At 54.6% G+C, this 19,809-nt stretch overlaps 1 protein-coding gene across 5 annotated transcripts in view; it reads right to left on the bottom strand.

Annotated features, from left to right (window-relative positions):
• Window positions 1–1,557: 1,557 nt before the first annotated feature.
• Window positions 1,558–19,809, bottom strand: part of LOC149284578 (excitatory amino acid transporter 1-like) — a 45,053-nt gene continuing 26,801 nt past the window's right edge. For all 5 annotated transcript variants that reach the window (XM_089496613.1, XM_089496610.1, XM_089496612.1 and 2 more), the window contains one exon: window positions 1,558–2,209. In XM_089496613.1, coding sequence (XP_089352739.1) covers window positions 2,011–2,209 — 199 coding nt within the window. In that variant the 3' untranslated portion in view covers window positions 1,558–2,010. The remainder of the gene's footprint in view (window positions 2,210–19,809) is intronic.

Here is a 19,809-nt window from a genome sequence, read left to right as displayed (position 1 = left end):
CAGTAGTTCCCAAACTTTGGTCTTCTGTGCGTTTTGGATTTCAGCTCCCAGAAGCCCCAGTCGGTTTGGCCAACATTCAGGAATTATGGACACTGAAGTCCAAACATCTAGAAAACCAGAGTTTGGGAACCACTACTCCAGACACTCCCAAGAAATGGCTGGCATGAAAGAAAAGTGTCTGAGAGATTGAGATAAACTATACATTTAGGATTGCTTTATCTCTCTCTGTGCTTCACGTATGCATCGAGGAACACTGTTTGGCCCTAAAAAGTGCAGTTAGAATTCCTCTCCCAGAATCCCCCAGCCATCATGGGGATTGTGGGAGCTGGAGTCCAGCAAGATCTGGAAGACCAAAGATCAGGAAACAATTAAATGTAGAGCAACAAAGTGGTGATAGAGACACTTCTTACTAGCAATTCAACCTCTTTGTGGAGAAGTCAGTTGGTGTGTAGGCTGATATGCTCTTCCCAGTAGGAGCTACAACAGCAGGAATCATGCACTCCTCCAGGTTTGGTTTGACTGCAGCGCCCAACATTCCTCACCACTGGCTTTGCTGCTTAGGGTTGCTGGGAGTTGCAGTCCAACCTGTGATAGGCACCCTGATCCCCACCCTGCTCTCAAAATACATTTCTGGGGGTAAAGCTTTTTCCCTTTCCTCTCCGTCTCCTTACCTTTGAAATGAGGGGGGCTATTGCTGCCTGAGGCTGGGACTCAAGGGCTGCAGCCGGTACCAGACATTGCCAGAAAACTGACCAGGACAACAATAATCTTGTTTAGATGGTCAAAACAAACAAACAAACAAACAAAAACACAACCTCCAGCAACCTTTCCCCCAAATGGAAGAGTCCAGAATGTGCAGCATTTGAAGCATAACTTAGCTGCACCACCCTTACAAAAACCAAGGAAAGTAACTTGCTATTTTTGTTGCTTCCAAGTTGTGCAAAACGTCTCCACAAATTTCACTGAGGTTCAAAGGGACACGTAAAGTACGCACAGATCTCTCTTTCTCTGTGCCTTTCCTTAACTCCCACTTAAAGCGATTGAGGCTAAACAGCTCGAAAGGGAGGCTAAGAAAAGGTGAGGCAATCTGTAACAGACAATCTGGTACAATGGACATCCATAGCTCTATGTCGACCTCAAATACCAGAGTCTGCGGAGCAATAATAATATGGGATGGCTGGCCTCGTTCTTTACTTATCGTAGGATCCAGTGTGATGAACAACCTGGATTCTGGCTGCTGTTAAGCGCATTGGCAAATAATAAAACATATCAAGTGCGAACGAACGCAGCAAGGCTGCCCTCTCACTCGCTCACACTCCATTTTGTATAGTGTAGTAGCAACAGGTCACATAACTCATTATGGCAAAACCAGTGCTGTACATAATTCTCCAATTTAATGGTCTTTCCTCATAAATCAACCTTCTCCCCTTGCCCCAATCCCAACAACCAAACATCCCCTGGCCATTGGTCCAAATCTGGCGCTGTTTCGGTTTAAGTGCTATAAAGAGTGTTCAGAAATGGGCACAATCACCAAAATAATTGCAAGGACAATAATAATAATAATAATAATAATAATAATAATAATAATAATAGTGATGATGATACTAATAATAACAGGAACAAGATTTAAATAACTTGGTCTTAACTGCCCAGCAGAATGGAAGCATAGGACAACACCTGGAGCTTTCTTGGTGCAAAATACTTCCAGCTGTGGTGAAGGGAGACTGGCGAGAAGGAGAAGAGGAAGACCCTTCAGCCGTTAAACACTTAATGCCACCAAAAATGGCACACCTGGGCCAGGATCCATCCTGGCTTTGCTTGGTTTTCTTCCTGCGGGTTCTTTCTCTGGCCGCACAAGCCAGCCCCAGACACATTGGACAAGGGGAACTGCTGCTAGAGTTTGGGGGAATGGCTGGAGCTGGCTCATTCTGTGGATCACAGTTATGATGATGTTCCTATGGGTCTGGCCCCCACGGTGGTGCCATGGACCCCGTGGCCGTGCAGTGGGGGTCACATAGACGTCTCACCGCTGAGGTGTTTGTGGGTTTCATTCTCCTGGTAAATGAGGTGGTAGGGCTTCTCGTTCTCCTCCATAACTGAGTTGCTCAGCTCCGAGTCCGGCAACTCCAGCTCATGGCGGGACAAATGCTCCACAATGCCAGCGCCCAGGGAGTCTCCCAGTACGTTGATGGTGGTCCTAAGCCGGTCCCTGAAAGTGACAAGTCACAGCCTTCACAGAATGACAGAGTTGGAAGGGACCCCAAGGGCCAACCCCTCCAACCCTCTGCCATACAAGAAGACACAATCCAAGCCCTCCATCCAGCTTCAGTTGAAAACCCTCCAAAGAAGCAGAGAAGGCATTGGAAAGAGAAGGGAGGAGGTTAAGAAAGTGAAGAAGGTATGAGTAGGTATGTCTGGAGGAGGAGAGATCAGTGAAGAATGAACATAGATAGAGAATGTGCAGGAGATTATAAGGAAACTGGAATGGTGGTTGTAGGGTTGAGGGACAAAGAAAGCCTAAAGGAAGAGTGGCAGTTGGATTCAGCTTTTGGAGGTAGCTGATTTAGAAAAGGGTTGGCAAGAGATGTGAGTTAGCATTGATTTGACTGAAGAACTTCTCTGAGCAAAGGAGACCAATCACACTAATTTTTAGAGCATCTGTGTCAGTGGGGGGTTACATACCGCCGAGAAGCAGCGCTGTCCCGCCACTGCCGCTTGTGGCGTCTGGGAGCCGCAGCTGCCACACCGCGAGGCTCCCGGATGCTCAGAGGAAGGAGCGTGGAAATCACACTCCTTCTCGGGCCCCGGAAGAGGCGCCGCAAGTGCCAAAGGGCGCACTCACGGCGTCACTTCCGGTGCGCCACATGCGGTCGCAGAGCGTCCATTACGTCAATATGGCGGCGGCCGTGTGGAACGGCCGCCGCCATATTGTACATATTGAATACGTATTAGGGTTAGGGGGTGCAGAAGCACCACCCCTTCCTAACCCTAATACGTATTCAATACGTATTTTTTGGCGGTCTATAACCCGCCTCAGTGTTTAAGAATGTGTGTCTATATCTTTTTAAAACTCAACCAAAATGGAAAATAAAAACCCTCCAAAGAGGAAACCTCCACTCCACTCCAAAGCAGCCTATTCCACTCTCCAACTGTCTGGAAATGCTTCACAAGTGGAATCTCCTTTCCTGTTGTTGGAATCCATTGCTCCATTGGGTCCTAGTCCCTGGAGCTGGAGAAAACAAGCTTGCTCCATCCTCAACATGACATCCCTTCAACGATTTAAACAGGGTTGTCATAGCACTTCTTTGCCTTCTCTTTTCCAGGCTAAACCCACCCAGCTCCCTAAGTTGCTCCTCAGAGGGCTTCATGGTTTCCCCATCTTCCACCATTTTGGTCACCCTTCTCTGGACACGCTTCACTTTGCCAATATCCCTCTTGAACTGTGGCGCCCAGAACTGGAGGCATTATTCCTGACTTTTCAGCCAGGACAAAAGCAAGGAGGGGCAAGGACAATTTTAAAAGGTTAGGTTTGTAATTATGCAAATATTGCTGTGCTTTCAAGTCATTTCGACAATGGAAACCCTATCACAGGCTTTTTTGGGCACGATTTGTTCAGAGGAGGGATGCCATTGCATTTCCCTGAGGCTGAAAAAGTGTGACTTGCCCAAGGCCTCCTAGTGGGTTTTATGGCCAAGTGGTAATTGAACTCTGGCCTTCAGAGTCGCCATAGTCCAACATTCAAACCACTAGGCCATGCTTTTACCCCCAAACTGTTGTGGTTTGTTGTTATCTGTCTTCGAGTCGATCTCGACTCATGCCGTCTTCCTCTCTGTCTACTTCCCTCCACCTTCATCATTCTCTTTGCTAGTGAGCCTTGTCTTTTCATGATGTGCTCAAAGTAGAATAGCCTCAATTTAGTCATCTTGGCTTCCAAAGAGATTTCAGGCTTTATCTGTTCAAGGACCCATTTGTTTGTCTTTTTAGCTGTCCATGGTATTCTTTGCACTCATAGAATCCTAGAGCTGGAAGAGACCCAAGGGCCTTGATCCAGTCCAACCCTGTTCTGCCATGCAGGAACTCTCCATCAAAGCATCCCTATTGACAGATGGCCATCCAGCCTCTGTTTAAAGACAGCTTCCAAGGAAGGAGACTCCACCACAATCTCTGAGGAAGGAGTGTGTTCCACTGTCAAAACAGCCCTTATTCTCAGGAAGTTCCTCCTAATGTTGAGGTGGAATCTCTTTTCCTGGAGCTTGTATCCATTGCTCCATTGGGTCCTGGAGCAGCAGAAAACAAGCTTGCTCCCTCCTCAATATGGCCTCCCTTCAAGTATTTAAACAGGGCTATCATATCACCTCTTAACCTTCTCTTCTCCAGACTAAACATCCCCAGCACCCTAAGTCTTTCTTCATAGGGCTTCATGGTTTCCAGGCCCTTCACCATTTTAGTCTCCCCCCTTTGGACACATGGCTCCAGTTTCTCAATGTCCTTTTGGAATTGTTTTGCCCAGAACTGGACACAATAGCCCAGGTGGAGCTTGACCAAAGCAGAATAGAGTGGCACTATTTCTTCCCTTGATCTACAGACTATACTTCTATTGATGTAGCCTAAAATCACATTGGCCTTTTTAGCTGCCGCATCACACTGTTGATTCATGTCCAACTTGTGGTCTACTAGGACTCCCAGATCCCTTTCACACGTAGAAGTCTCTCGTTCAGCCAGGTGTCCCCTTAATCCTATATCTTCTCCACCACATCTCAAATTCATTTATTTTCTTCCTATCTGCTTTCTTCACTGTCCAGCTCTCACATCCATACATACTAAGAGGGAATGTGATGGCTTGAACAATTCTAACTTTAGTGTTCAGCTGTATCTCTGTACCCTTTAGGCTTTTGTTTAATTTCTTCATAGCTCTCCTCCCCATTCCTAACCTGATTTCTTGACTGCAGTCTCTATTCTGATCAATCTTTGATCCAAGATGTGGGAAACTTAACATTTTGCTCTACCCCCAAACTAGGTTCAAAAATTAAAATACCAGGTAGCTAAATACATGCAAAATATCCGTTTTAAAATGGGACTAACAACTGACTACATTTTCAAAACATTGAAAATGTACAACTAAAATGATTTAAAAATGGAATTTAAAAGGAGTACAGCACCCTCATAAAGCATCAACTCTCAAAAGCCTGTCACAAGAAAGGAAAAGGCTTTGCCGACAAATAGATGGACAGCAAAGAGGGGGCCATTCCAGCCTCTCTAGAGCTCCATCCACACTGCAGAAATAATCCAATTCGACACTGCTTTAACTGCCACAGCTAAATGCTATGGAATTCTAGGAACTGTAATTTTGCGACAGTGAGCCTTCTCTGTCAGAGAGCTCTGGCACCACAACAAACAACAAATCACCTGGAAGGACAGGTTGCTTACCTGTAACAGTATTTCTTCGAGTGGTCATCTGCGAATACATACAAATGGGTTTTACTGCGCCTGCGCAGTGCTGTTCGGAAACTTCTGGAATCACTGGGCAAAGTTTACTTTGCAACATATAGAAACTTTTTGGCGGTAACTCCGCCCACCCGTTATAAGGCCCCTGCTTTACCGCTCTTTCTCCAGTTCCGCAATTTTCCCGCCAAGCAGGCGATGGAAAGAGCCAATAAGAGCAGGACACTGAGGGGACGGACGGGTGGGATTTGTATGTATTCGCAGATGACCACTTGAAGAAATACTGTTACAGGTAAGCAACCTGTCCTTCTTCTTCGTGGTCTCTGCGAATCATACAAATGGGTTTAGACTGACAAGCTTAGGTATGCGGCGGAGGGAGTGTCCTGAAACCAAAGCTATGGTAAACCAAAGGTATATTTATTGCCATAATAAACACCTCGAACCATAAAAAGAGTCAGTCTTTTTGTTCATGCACAACCAAACATAGCAATAACATTGCAAAACCTGAGAAGGGAATAACGGGTCATGCAAGACCAGTCCCAGTGAAATTGTGCAAGCCCACATTCAACAGAATGCAAAAAAAAAACAATGGCATTATGTACATAAATGCTGAGGACCAAACACATCAGAAGAGCAATCAATGCAACCCTGAAACCAATACAGCCCTCCCGAAAGCTGCGTCTCGGATGGCTCTGGTGTCCAAACTATAATGCTTAATAAAAGTCAGAGGTTGGGACCAGACAGCAGCCTTGCAGACATCCTCCAAGGGGATCCCCGACAGGAATGCAGAGGATGCTGACATTGCCCTTGTGGAATGAGACCGAACCCTGCCAGGGAGAGGTTTGCCCAAAAGTTCATAGCAGAGGTGGATGGTACCGGCCACCCATTTGGAAAACCTCTGCGCAGACACAGGCAATCCTTTCTTCGGCTCCGAGTAGCACTGGAAGAGTCTTTCGGAGCGACTGGATGCAGCAGTTCTGTCCAAGTAAAAATCCAGTGCTCTCCTGACATCAAGAGAGTGCAGGCTTCGCTCCGCATCCGAAGTCAGGTTGGATGCGAGAGTAGGCAACACAATGTCCTGGCATATGTGGAAAGCAGACACAACCTTAGGCAAGAAAGTAATGTCTGTCCGAAGGACCACCTTGTCCTTGTGAAACCTCAGGAAGGGCTGGTCCCTTCGCAAGGCACAGAGTTCGCCCGCACGGCGGGCAGAGGTGATGGCCACAAGAAAAGCAGTTTTCCAAGTCAGTAGTCTCAAGTCTGCTGTGGCCATTGGCTCAAAGGGCTTGGACTGGAGCGCGGACAGTACCGCCTCCAAGTTCCAAGCCGGCGCCGGTACCAACACAGGAGGATGCAAGTTGGCACATCCCTTAAGGAACCCTTTCACCAAGGGATCCCTGAAAAAGGAAGCCCTCCCCCCGAATTGGTACTTGGCACAAATGGCAGATAGATAGATTTGATGGATGCGAGGCACAGCCCCTCATCCAAAAGCGCCATCAAAAACTCCAGCACCACTGGAGTGGACACCTGAGCAGGAGACAAGCCCTTTCCATTTCAGGGCGTAGGACCGCTGGGTGGAAGGTTTCCTTGCAGCCAGGATCACCGTCCTCACCGCCTCCGGCAGGGCGGTTAGGGCTGTATCCTCCAGGCCACCAGCAGCAGGCTCTCGATGTCCGGGTGCAGGATCTGCCCGTCCTGGATCGACAACAGGTTGGGACGGAAGTCGAGGCAGAGGAAGCATCTCCTGGAGAGGTGGAGAAGGGATGCGAACCAGGGCTGTCTCAGCCACGACGGAGAGATCAGGATCGCATCCGAACGGTCCGTTGTTATCTTGGACACCACCCTGATGATGAGAGGGAAGGGAGGAAAGGTGTAGAGCAGCTCTCCCGTCCAAAGGAAGGCGAACGCGTCTCCGAGGGATCCGTCCATTCGCTTCCTGGAGCAGAACTGGGGACAGTGGCTGTTCCATTCGGTTGCGAAGAGGTCGATCCGGGGGGGTTCCCCACTGCTCGAACAGGTCGCTGACTGTCTCCGGATGGAGCCTCCACTCGTGGCACACCGAAGAGGATCTGCTTAGGCAATCTGCCAACTCATTGTCCTCTCCTGGAAGGTGAATCGCCTGGAGGAGCACCCGTCTCTGGATGCACCAATCCCAGATGCGAAGAGTGATCTCGAGCAGAGTCTTAGATCTGGTGCCTCCTTGCTTGTTGATGTAATACATCACGGTAGTGTTGTCCGTCCTGAGGAGGACCACCTTGCCTGCGACAGTGAACTCGAATGCCCTCAGAGCCTTCTCGACTGCGAGCATCTCCAAAGCATTGATGTGGAGATGTTTGTCCTGGGCCGACCACTTGTCCTTGACAACCAGGTCGAGCAGGTGGGCGCCCCAACCCTCCAGGGAAGCATCGGTCGTCAAAGTCAATTGAGGCTGAGGTTGATGGAAGGGCATCCCGATGCAGACGTTGTGGCCGTCCAGCCACCATCTCAGCGAAGCGGCCACCGGTCTCGGTACCGTGAGCCACTTGGACGGAGGGTCCTCCATCGGAGAGAAGACTGAGAGGAACCAGGACTGCAGTGGTCGAAGGCGAAGCCTTGCCCACGGCGTCACGAACGTCGTCGACGCCATGTGGCCCAGCGCCACTTGGACGTCTCTGGCCCTCACTCTTCTGTGAGAGATGAAAGGCCTCAGCGATGCCACCAACGCCTGGAAACGGTCCGGAGGGAGAAAGGCGGAGCATCTTTCGGAGTCGAGGATGGCTCCGATGAACTTGGCCTGTCTGGTCGGAGTGAAGTGGGACTTCTCTTCGTTGACGACCAGTCCAAGGGCGTCCAAAAGGTGCAAGGCGAATGAGACCGCCTCTCGGAGCTTGTGCTGTAAATCGGCGGCGAACAACCAGTCGTCCAGGTACGGGAAGACTCTGTAGCCCCTCTGATGAAGGTATGCCACCACCGGAGCCATACACTTCATGAAGACCCTCAGAGCCGTGGCAAGACGAAAGGGGAGCACGTTGTAGTGGTATGCGGTGGAGCCGACGGCGAAGGCGAGAAATCTCCAGTGGGACTCCCGAATTCCGATGTGGAAGTAGGCATCCTTCAAGTCGACCGTCGCGAACCACAGGCCCTGGTGGAGAAGCAGCAGAATAGAGGCCAAGGTTGCCATCCGGAACCGACGGTATTCAAGGAAAAGGTTCAGCTCCCTCAGATCCAAGATTGGTCTGATGCCCCCATTCGCCTTCGGTACCGTGAAGTACCTGGAGAAAAAGGCCCTGGAGGACTGGTCAGGTGATAAAGGGGAGATTGCTCCCTTGTCCAGCAAAGTACGCACTTCGTCGAGAAGGGTGTTCGACGGGTGAGTGGACATGAAGGCTCCGGTTGGGGGGAGCTCTTGGAACTCGAGAGCATAACCCCTACGGACGATGTTGAGGACCCACGAGTCTGATGTTATAGAGGCCCAGGTGTTAACAAAGGGCCTCAAAATGTCCAAAAAGAAAAAGGAAGAAGAGACGAAGGGCGCTGCAACCCTTCAGGCTCTCTTCTTCCCCTGGTCGGTATCCTGCCGGCGGGACTTTCGGTACCGGGAAGGAAAGTTGTGACGGCCAGAAGAGGAGCAGGACTGAGAGGGGTACCGGCGTCTCTGGGAGCCCTGCTGCTGAGGTTGTCGGTCTTGTTGAAAGGTCCCCTGTGACTGACCTTGCGGCTGCCACGGGCGCTGCCTCTTTTTGAAGGGCGAGATGGGAGCCGATGACATCCCGTGTTTCTTCGCCACCGCCTTCATTCTGAACTTGCGGTTCAGGCGCTCGTCGGTCTCGGCGTGGAAGAGGCCGCTACCATCCAGGGGCATGTCCTCTATGGCTGACTTGACGTTGGCATTGAGGTCTGAACCCCTCAGCCATGCATGCCGGCACAGAGCCAACGAAGCCGACATCGCCCATCCCGCACAGTCAGCCACGTTTCTGGAGGCAGTGATGAGCCAGCTGCCGATCGAATGGGCCTCATCACGGATCTCTACCAGGTGTCGCTGGGTTTCGTCTGCGACGTCTGGGACGAGAGGCGAGATCCCTTCCATGAGTGTCTGGATGTACGCCCCCATGCAGGCGTTATAGTTGATGGCCTTGACTGTGAGGGCTGCTGCCAAGTAGGCCTTCTTGGCCAGACCATCCACCTTCTTCGCTTCCCGGTCGACTGGGGAAGTTGCCTGCTTGGGGACGAAGCCCTGCTGAGCCCCTTCTACAATTGCCGAGTTCTGCTTGGGGTGATCGGCCAACCAAGAGCAACTCGACGGGGAGATCTGGTAGAGGGACTCGATCTTCCTTGAGGATCCGACGAGGGAAGCTGGCGCATCCCACGACCTCCGGACAATGGACTCAATGGAGGGCAGCAATGGGATGGAGGGAGGCGTGGGCACCCGGCCATGCACCCAACGTTCCACAGGGTCCCGAGCCTCCTCCTCGGGGTAGGAGAGCTCAATGTCCAGGGCCCTTGCCATCTTAATGATGTGCTCGTTAAAAGAGCGCACATCATCCGTGGGGGAGGAAGGCTCCGGGTGGTGCATCCGCTGTGGAGACGCCTGGATGGAGGTGTCGTCGTCATCGGAGGGCTCTCCCGACGGCAGCAAGGGCTCCCCTTCAGAGTCGGTGTCAGAGGTGAGCGGGATGTCCGGAACCCTGACTCGAGTCGCCGAGCGCGCCGGGATCTGCAAGGGCAGTAGCTCTGTCGGGGAGAGGCGCGGTGCAGAGGCTGAGGCCGTTGCATGGGAAGGGGCAGGCTCGTCACCTTGGGGGGCCACCGGGTGTATGTTGAGCCGGGTAAACTCCCTGAAGGCAGTCTCCCTCGGCACTGACATGTAGTATGTCCCGGATTCGGGGTCAAAAAACATGTCAGTGTCCCTCTCCGTCAGTTCGTCGACCTTTGAGTGGATGGAAGGCGAAGGTGACAATCTCCAAGGGAGCTCAGTTGGCAACTCATCGGCGAGGGCAAAGTCGACCGTCGACGGTAGCGGTGTGTCCAGGAGAGTGGCCGCATGCGAGGTGGACGAGCCATCAGGGCGCGAAGAGGTTAGTGTTGGAGCCTTCTTCGCCGGAAAGCGCTGCTTGTGGGAAGCGCGCTCCTTTCCCTTTGAGGAAACCTCCGACCCGGTGTGGTCCTTGGAAGACTTAGGCCTCTTTGGTGCGGAGCCCTCCGTTGTGTCCTTGTGGTGCCTCTTCTTGGACGACCGTGGTGTCTCGACCCGATCCTCGGGGGGGGAAGAACGGGTTGTCCGGCAGGTCCAGCAGGACGACAGCTCCTGTGGATTGAGGCTTAAATATCTTAGCCTTTTCCACCGGTGCAGCCTTCCCTGAAGAGGATGCACCTGTCTCGGGCAGCTCGGAGGCGTGTCGAGATGGCTTCGACGAGGCCTTGGAGGATGGAGTCAGGACCGACGAGGCCTCCGCGCGATCCCTCACGCGCGAGCCCTCCGGGGACAGCTTTCTCCCGGGTTTTGCCTTGGGCTCGGTATCCTCAGACCCTGATTGCTTGTGGGGGTGCTTGGAGGGCTTGTCGGTGGCACTGGGTTTTCGTGAACCACGGGCCACATCAGTGGAGGTGGATGAACCTGCCATCGGTGGGGCAGACACCACGCTGGATACACTCGCCCAGGAAGGTGGGGCATGCGGCGGAGCCGAAGGAGCCGATGATGGACGGGGGCCTCCCTCCTGAACCTTGCCCAGAGCAATGGCCGAGGTCAGCCGGGACTCACGGTTCTTGCGAGCCTGGGATGAGAGGGACTTGCAGAGTGGGCAAGCCTTCGTGTCATGTTCCTTGCCCAAGCAGAGGAGGCAGGAGGAGTGAGGGTCCTGGATGGGCACCTTGCCCCTGCAGACATCACACTTCTTAAATGGAGCAGGCATTTTCCGAAGTCAACAAGTTGAAAGGGAAAGTCCAGAAACGAGGTCAGCAGTCCGAGAGTTCGAAGTTACCAGGGGCGGGAGACAAAGAACGGTCAAGAGACGGTCCGAGGTCAAAAACGAAAGTGATTTCAAATGCAAGCTAAAGCGAGCGAAGTTCGCTGAAGCAGCTAGCGCGGCGGAAAAAAGGAACTGGGGAAAGAGCGGGAAGGCAGGGGCCTTATAACGGGTAGGCGGAGTTACCGCCAAAAAGTTTCTATATGTTGCAAAATAAACTTTGCCCAGTGATTCCAGAAGTTTCCGAACAGCACTGCGCAGGCGCAGTAAAACACATTTGTATGATTCGCAGAGACCACGAAGAACAAACCTAGAGTAGGAAGGGTCCGCCAAAGGCTATCAAATCCTCCCTCTTGGGCAGATTCCAGATGCTGAGGCAGGGGGACACTTGCTCTTCTCAAAGAGAGCTGACACGTGGCATCCCTCAGGGCACCATTCTGTGTCCCATGCTGTCTAACATTGACATGAAACCACTGGGAGAGATAATCCAGCAACATCTTGGACTGTCTGAAGGAAGAGGCCCCTCCCTCCTCAACTGTCATCTCGGCCTCAGAGGGAGCGATCAGGCAGACCCAGCAACATCAGGGACTGCCTGAAGGAAGAGGCCCCTCCCTCCTCAACTGTCATCTCGGCCTCAGAGGGAGCGATCAGGCAGACCCAGCAACATCAGGGACTGCCTGAAGGAAGAGGCCCCTCCCTCCTCAACTGTCATCTCGGCCTCAGAGGGAGAGATCAGGCAGACCCAGCAACATCAGGGACTGCCTGAAGGAAGAGGCCCCTCCCTCCTCAACTGTCATCTCGGCCTCAGAGGGAGAGATCAGGCAGACCCAGCAACATCACGGACTGCCTGAAGGAAGAGGCCCCTCCCTCCTCAACTGTCATCTCAGCCTCAGAGGGAGAGATCAGGCAGACCCAGCAACATCTTGGACTGCCTGAAGGAAGAGGCCCCTCCCTCCTCAACTGTCATCTCGGCTTCAGAGGGAGAGATCAGGCAGACCCAGCAACATCTTGGACTGCCTGAAGGAAGAGGCCCCTCCCTCCTCAACTGTCATCTCGGCCTTAGAGGGAGCCATCAGGCAGACCCAGCAACATCAGGGACTGCCTGAAGGAAGAGGCCCCTCCCTCCTCAACTGTCATCTCGGCCTCAGAGGGAGAGATCACACAGACCCAGCAACATCAGGGACCACCTGAAGGAAGAGGCCCCTCCCTCCTCAACTGTCATCTCGGCCTCAGAGGGAGCCATCAGGAAGACCAGCAAGATCTTGGACTGCCTGAAGGAAGAGGCCCCTCCCTCCTCAACTGTCATCTTGGCCTCAGAGAGAGAGATCAGGCAGACCCAGCAACATCAGGGACTGCCTGAAGGAAGAGGCCCCTCCCTCCTCAACTGTCATCTCGGCCTCAGAGGGAGCCATCAGGCAGACCAGCAACATATTGAACTGCCTGAAGGAAGAGGCCCCTCCCTCCTCAACTGTCATCTCAGCCTCAGAGGGAGAGATCAGGCAGACCCAGCAACATCTTGGACTGCCTGAAGGAAGAGGCCCCTCCCTCCTCAACTGTCATCTCGGCCTCAGAGGGAGCCATGAGGCAGACGCAGCAACATCAGGGACTGCCTGAAGGAAGAGGCCCCTCCCTCCTCAACTGTCATCTTGGCCTCAGAGGGAGAGATCAGGCAGACCCAGCAACATCAGGGACTGCCTGAAGGAAGAGGCCCCTCCCTCCTCAACTGTCATCTCAGCCTCAGAGGAAGTCATCAGGCAGACCCAGCAACATCTTGGACTGCCTGAAGGAAGAGGCCCCACCCTCCTCAACTGTCATCTCGGCCTCAGAGGGAGTCATCAGGCAGACCAGCAACATCTTGGACTGCCTGAAGGAAGAGGCCCCTCCCTCCTCAACTGTCATCTCGGCCTCAGAGGGAGAGATCAGGCAGACCTGCAAACATCTTGGACTGCCTGAAGGAAGAGGCCCCTCCCTCCTCAACTGTCATCTCGGCCTTAGAGGGAGAGATCAGGCAGACCCAGCAACATCAGGGACTGCCTGAAGGAAGAGGCCCCTCCCTCCTCAACTGTCATCTCGGCCTTAGAGGGAGAGATCAGGCAGACCCAGCAACATCAGGGACTGCCTGAAGGAAGAGGCCCCTCCCTCCTCAACTGTCATCTCGGCCTCAGAGGGAGAGATCAGGAAGACCTGCAAACATCTTGGACTGCCTGAAGGAAGAGGCCCCTCCCTCCTCAACTGTCATCTCGGCCTCAGAGGGAGAGATCAGGCAGACCTGCAAACATCTTGGACTGCCTGAAGGAAGAGGCCCCTCCCTCCTCAACTGTCATCTCGGCCTTAGAGGGAGAGATCAGGCAGACCCAGCAACATCAGGGACTGCCTGAAGGAAGAGGCCCCTCCCTCCTCAACTGTCATCTCGGCCTTAGAGGGAGAGATCAGGCAGACCCAGCAACATCAGGGACTGCCTGAAGGAAGAGGCCCCTCCCTCCTTAACTGTCATCTCGGCCTTAGAGGGAGAGATCAGGCAGACCCAGCAACATCAGGGACTGCCTGAAGGAAGAGGCCCCTCCCTCCTCAACTGTCATCTCGGCCTCAGAGGGAGCCATCAGGCAGACCCAGCAACATCTTGGACTGCCTGAAGGAAGAGGCCCCTCCCTCCTCAACTGTCATCTCGGCCTCAGAGGGAGCCATCAGGCAGACCAGCAACATCTTGGACTGCCTGAAGGAAGAGGCCCCTCCCTCCTCAACTGTCATCTCGGCCTCAGAGGGAGCCATCAGGCAGACCAGCAACATCTTGGACTGCCTGAAGGAAGAGGCCCCTCCCTCCTCAACTGTCATCTCGGCCTCAGAGGGAGAGATCAGGCAGACCCAGCAACATCTTGGACTGCCTGAAGGAAGAGGCCCCTCCCTCCTCAACTGTCATCTCCGCCTCAGAGGGAGCCATCAGGCAGACCAGCAACATCTTGGACTGCCTGAAGGAAGAGGCCCCTCCCTCCTCAACTGTCATCTCGGCCTCAGAGGGAGAGATCAGGCAGACCCAGCAACATCTTGGACTGCCTGAAGGAAGAGGCCCCTCCCTCCTCAACTGTCATCTCGGCCTCAGAGGGAGCCATCAGGCAGACCAGCAACATCTTGGACTGCCTGAAGGAAGAGGCCCCTCCCTCCTTAACTGTCATCTCGGCCTTAGAGGGAGAGATCAGGCAGACCCAGCAACATCAGGGACTGCCTGAAGGAAGAGGCCCCTCCCTCCTCAACTGTCATCTCAGCCTCAGAGGGAGCCATCAGGCAGACCCAGCAACATCAGGGACTGCCTGAAGGAAGAGGCCCCTCCCTCCTCAACTGTCATCTCGGCCTCAGAGGGAGAGATCACACAGACCCAGCAACATCAGGGACCACCTGAAGGAAGAGGCCCCTCCCTCCTCAACTGTCATCTCGGCCTCAGAGGGAGCCATCAGGAAGACCAGCAAGATCTTGGACTGCCTGAAGGAAGAGGCCCCTCCCTCCTCAACTGTCATCTTGGCCTCAGAGAGAGAGATCAGGCAGACCCAGCAACATCAGGGACTGCCTGAAGGAAGAGGCCCCTCCCTCCTCAACTGTCATCTCGGCCTCAGAGGGAGCCATCAGGCAGACCAGCAACATATTGAACTGCCTGAAGGAAGAGGCCCCTCCCTCCTCAACTGTCATCTCAGCCTCAGAGGGAGAGATCAGGCAGACCCAGCAACATCTTGGACTGCCTGAAGGAAGAGGCCCCTCCCTCCTCAACTGTCATCTCGGCCTCAGAGGGAGCCATGAGGCAGACGCAGCAACATCAGGGACTGCCTGAAGGAAGAGGCCCCTCCCTCCTCAACTGTCATCTTGGCCTCAGAGGGAGAGATCAGGCAGACCCAGCAACATCAGGGACTGCCTGAAGGAAGAGGCCCCTCCCTCCTCAACTGTCATCTCAGCCTCAGAGGAAGTCATCAGGCAGACCCAGCAACATCTTGGACTGCCTGAAGGAAGAGGCCCCACCCTCCTCAACTGTCATCTCGGCCTCAGAGGGAGTCATCAGGCAGACCAGCAACATCTTGGACTGCCTGAAGGAAGAGGCCCCTCCCTCCTCAACTGTCATCTCGGCCTCAGAGGGAGAGATCAGGCAGACCTGCAAACATCTTGGACTGCCTGAAGGAAGAGGCCCCTCCCTCCTCAACTGTCATCTCGGCCTTAGAGGGAGAGATCAGGCAGACCCAGCAACATCAGGGACTGCCTGAAGGAAGAGGCCCCTCCCTCCTCAACTGTCATCTCGGCCTTAGAGGGAGAGATCAGGCAGACCCAGCAACATCAGGGACTGCCTGAAGGAAGAGGCCCCTCCCTCCTCAACTGTCATCTCGGCCTCAGAGGGAGAGATCAGGAAGACCTGCAAACATCTTGGACTGCCTGAAGGAAGAGGCCCCTCCCTCCTCAACTGTCATCTCGGCCTCAGAGGGAGAGATCAGGCAGACCTGCAAACATCTTGGACTGCCTGAAGGAAGAGGCCCCTCCCTCCTCAACTGTCATCTCGGCCTTAGAGGGAGAGATCAGGCAGACCCAGCAACATCAGGGACTGCCTGAAGGAAGAGGCCCCTCCCTCCTCAACTGTCATCTCGGCCTTAGAGGGAGAGATCAGGCAGACCCAGCAACATCAGGGACTGCCTGAAGGAAGAGGCCCCTCCCTCCTTAACTGTCATCTCGGCCTTAGAGGGAGAGATCAGGCAGACCCAGCAACATCAGGGACTGCCTGAAGGAAGAGGCCCCTCCCTCCTCAACTGTCATCTCGGCCTCAGAGGGAGCCATCAGGCAGACCCAGCAACATCTTGGACTGCCTGAAGGAAGAGGCCCCTCCCTCCTCAACTGTCATCTCGGCCTCAGAGGGAGCCATCAGGCAGACCAGCAACATCTTGGACTGCCTGAAGGAAGAGGCCCCTCCCTCCTCAACTGTCATCTCGGCCTCAGAGGGAGCCATCAGGCAGACCAGCAACATCTTGGACTGCCTGAAGGAAGAGGCCCCTCCCTCCTCAACTGTCATCTCGGCCTCAGAGGGAGAGATCAGGCAGACCCAGCAACATCTTGGACTGCCTGAAGGAAGAGGCCCCTCCCTCCTCAACTGTCATCTCCGCCTCAGAGGGAGCCATCAGGCAGACCAGCAACATCTTGGACTGCCTGAAGGAAGAGGCCCCTCCCTCCTCAACTGTCATCTCGGCCTCAGAGGGAGAGATCAGGCAGACCCAGCAACATCTTGGACTGCCTGAAGGAAGAGGCCCCTCCCTCCTCAACTGTCATCTCGGCCTCAGAGGGAGCCATCAGGCAGACCAGCAACATCTTGGACTGCCTGAAGGAAGAGGCCCCTCCCTCCTTAACTGTCATCTCGGCCTTAGAGGGAGAGATCAGGCAGACCCAGCAACATCAGGGACTGCCTGAAGGAAGAGGCCCCTCCCTCCTCAACTGTCATCTCAGCCTCAGAGGGAGCCATCAGGCAGACCCAGCAACATCAGGGACTGCCTGAAGGAAGAGGCCCCTCCCTCCTCAACTGTCATCTCGGCCTCAGAGGGAGCCATCAGGCAGACCAGCAACATCTTGGACTGCCTGAAGGAAGAGGCCCCTCCCTCCTCAACTGTCATCTCGGCCTCAGAGGGAGCCATCAGGCAGACCAGCAACATCTTGGACTGCCTGAAGGAAGAGGCCCCTCCCTCCTCAACTGTCATCTCGGCCTCAGAGGGAGAGATCAGGCAGACCCAGCAACATCTTGGACTGCCTGAAGGAAGAGGCCCCTCCCTCCTCAACTGTCATCTCCGCCTCAGAGGGAGCCATCAGGCAGACCCAGCAACATCTTGGACTGCCTGAAGGAAGAGGCCCCTCCCTCCTTAACTGTCATCTCGGCCTCAGAGGGAGAGATCAGGCAGACCCAGCAACATCTTGGACTGCCTGAAGGAAGAGGCCCCTCCCTCCTTAACTGTCATCTCGGCCTCAGAGGGAGAGATCAGGCAGACCCAGCAAAATTTTGGACTGCCTGAAGGAAGAGGCCCCTCCCTCCTCAACTGTCATCTCGGCCTCAGAGGGAGAGATCAGGCAGACCCAGCAACATCTTGGACTGCCTGAAGGAAGAGGCCCCTCGCTCCTCAACTGTCATCTCCGCCTCAGAGGGAGAGATCAGGCAGACCCAGCAACATCTTGGACTGCCTGAAGGAAGAGGCTCCTCCCTCCTCAACTGTCATCTCGGCCTCAGAGGGAGCCATCAGGCAGACCAGCAACATCTTGGACTGCCTGAAGGAAGAGGCCCCTCCCTCCTTAACTGTCATCTCGGCCTTAGATGGAGAGATCAGGCAGACCCAGCAACATCAGGGACTGCCTGAAGGAAGAGGCCCCTCCCTCCTCAACTGTCATCTCGGCCTCAGAGGGAGAGATCAGGCAGACCCAGCAACATCTTGGACTGCCTGAAGGAAGAGGCCCCTCCCTCCTCAACTGTCATCTCAGCCTCAGAGGGAGCCATCAGGCAGACCCAGCAACATCAGGGACTGCCTGAAGGAAGACGCCCCTCCCTCCTCAACTGTCATCTCGGCCTCAGAGGGAGAGATCACACAGACCCAGCAACATCAGGGACCACCTGAAGGAAGAGGCCCCTCCCTCCTCAACTGTCATCTCGGCCTCAGAGGGAGCCATCAGGCAGACCAGCAACATCTTGGACTGCCTGAAGGAAGAGGCCCCTCCCTCCTCAACTGTCATCTTGGCCTCAGAGAGAGAGATCAGGCAGACCCAGCAACATCAGGGACTGCCTGAAGGAAGAGGCCCCTCCCTCCTCAACTGTCATCTCGGCCTCAGAGGGAGCCATCAGGCAGACCAGCAACATCTTGAACTGCCTGAAGGAAGAGGCCCCTCCCTCCTCAACTGTCATCTCGGCCTCAGAGGGAGCCATCAGGCAGACGCAGCAACATCTTGGACTGCCTGAAGGAAGAGGCCCCTACCTCCTCAACTGTCATCTCGGCCTCAGAGGGAGCCATCAGGCAGACCCAGCAACATCTTGGACTGCCTGAAGGAAGAGGCCCCTCCCTCCTCAACTGTCATCTCGGCCTCAGAGGGAGCCATCAGACAGACCAGCAACATCTTGGACTGCCTGAAGGAAGAGGCCCCTCCCTCCTCAACTGTCATCTCGGCCTCAGAGGGAGAGATCAGGCAGACCCAGCAACATCTTGGACTGCCTGAAGGAAGAGGCCCCTCCCTCCTCAACTGTCATCTCCGCCTCAGAGGGAGCCATCAGGCAGACCAGCAACATCTTGGACTGCCTGAAGGAAGAGGCCCCTCCCTCCTCAACTGTCATCTCGGCCTCAGAGGGAGAGATCAGGCAGACCCAGCAACATCTTGGACTGCCTGAAGGAAGAGGCCCCTCCCTCCTCAACTGTCATCTCGGCCTCAGAGGGAGAGATCAGGCAGACCCAGCAACATCTTGGACTGCCTGAAGGAAGAGGCCCCTCCCTCCTCAACTGTCATCTCGGCCTCAGAGGGAGCCATCAGGCAGACGCAGCAACATCAGGGACTGCCTGAAGGAAGAGGCCCCTCCCTCCTCAACTGTCATCTTGGCCTCAGAGGGAGAGATCAGGCAGACCCAGCAACATCAGGGACTGCCTGAAGGAAGAGGCCCCTCCCTCCTCAACTGTCATCTCAGCCTCAGAGGAAGTCATCAGGCAGACCCAGCAACGTCTTGGACTGCCTGAAGGAAGAGGCCCCTACCTCCTCAACTGTCATCTCGGCCTCAGAGGGAGCCATCAGGCAGACCCAGCAACATCTTGGACTGCCTGAAGGAAGAGGCCCCTCCCTCCTCAACTGTCATCTCGGCCTCAGAGGGAGCCATCAGACAGACCAGCAACATCTTGGACTGCCTGAAGGAAGAGGCCCCTCCCTCCTCAACTGTCATCTCGGCCTCAGAGGGAGCGATCAGGCAGACCAGCAACATCTTGGACTGCCTGAAGGAAGAGGCCCCTCCCTCCTCAACTGTCATCTCGGCCTCAGAGGGAGCGATCAGGCAGACCAGCAACATCTTGGACTGCCTGAAGGAAGAGGCCCCTCCCTCCTCAACTGTCATCTCGGCCTCAGAGGGAGAGATCAGGCAGACCCAGCAACATCTTGGACTGCCTGAAGGAAGAGGCCCCTCCCTCCTCAACTGTCATCTCGGCCTCAGAGGGAGCGATCAGGCAGACCAGCAACATCTTGGACTGCCTGAAGGAAGAGGCCCCTCCCTCCTCAACTGTCATCTCGGCCTCAGAGGGAGAGATCAGGCAGACCCAGCAACATCTTGGACTGCCTGAAGGAAGAGGCCCCTCCCTCCTCAACTGTCATCTCGGCCTCAGAGGGAGCCATCAGGCAGACCAGCAACATCTTGGACTGCCTGAAGGAAGAGGCCCCTCCCTCCTCAACTGTCATCTCG

Source organism: Sceloporus occidentalis, unplaced genomic scaffold (assembly GCF_023333645.1).
Source record: "Sceloporus occidentalis isolate IW3139 unplaced genomic scaffold, rSceOcc1.0.p SCAF_91, whole genome shotgun sequence".
Classification (NCBI taxonomy): Eukaryota; Metazoa; Chordata; class Lepidosauria; order Squamata; family Phrynosomatidae; genus Sceloporus; species Sceloporus occidentalis.
Note: the sequence above shows the minus strand (reverse complement) of the source record. Positions and strands in the feature narration are given on the sequence as shown.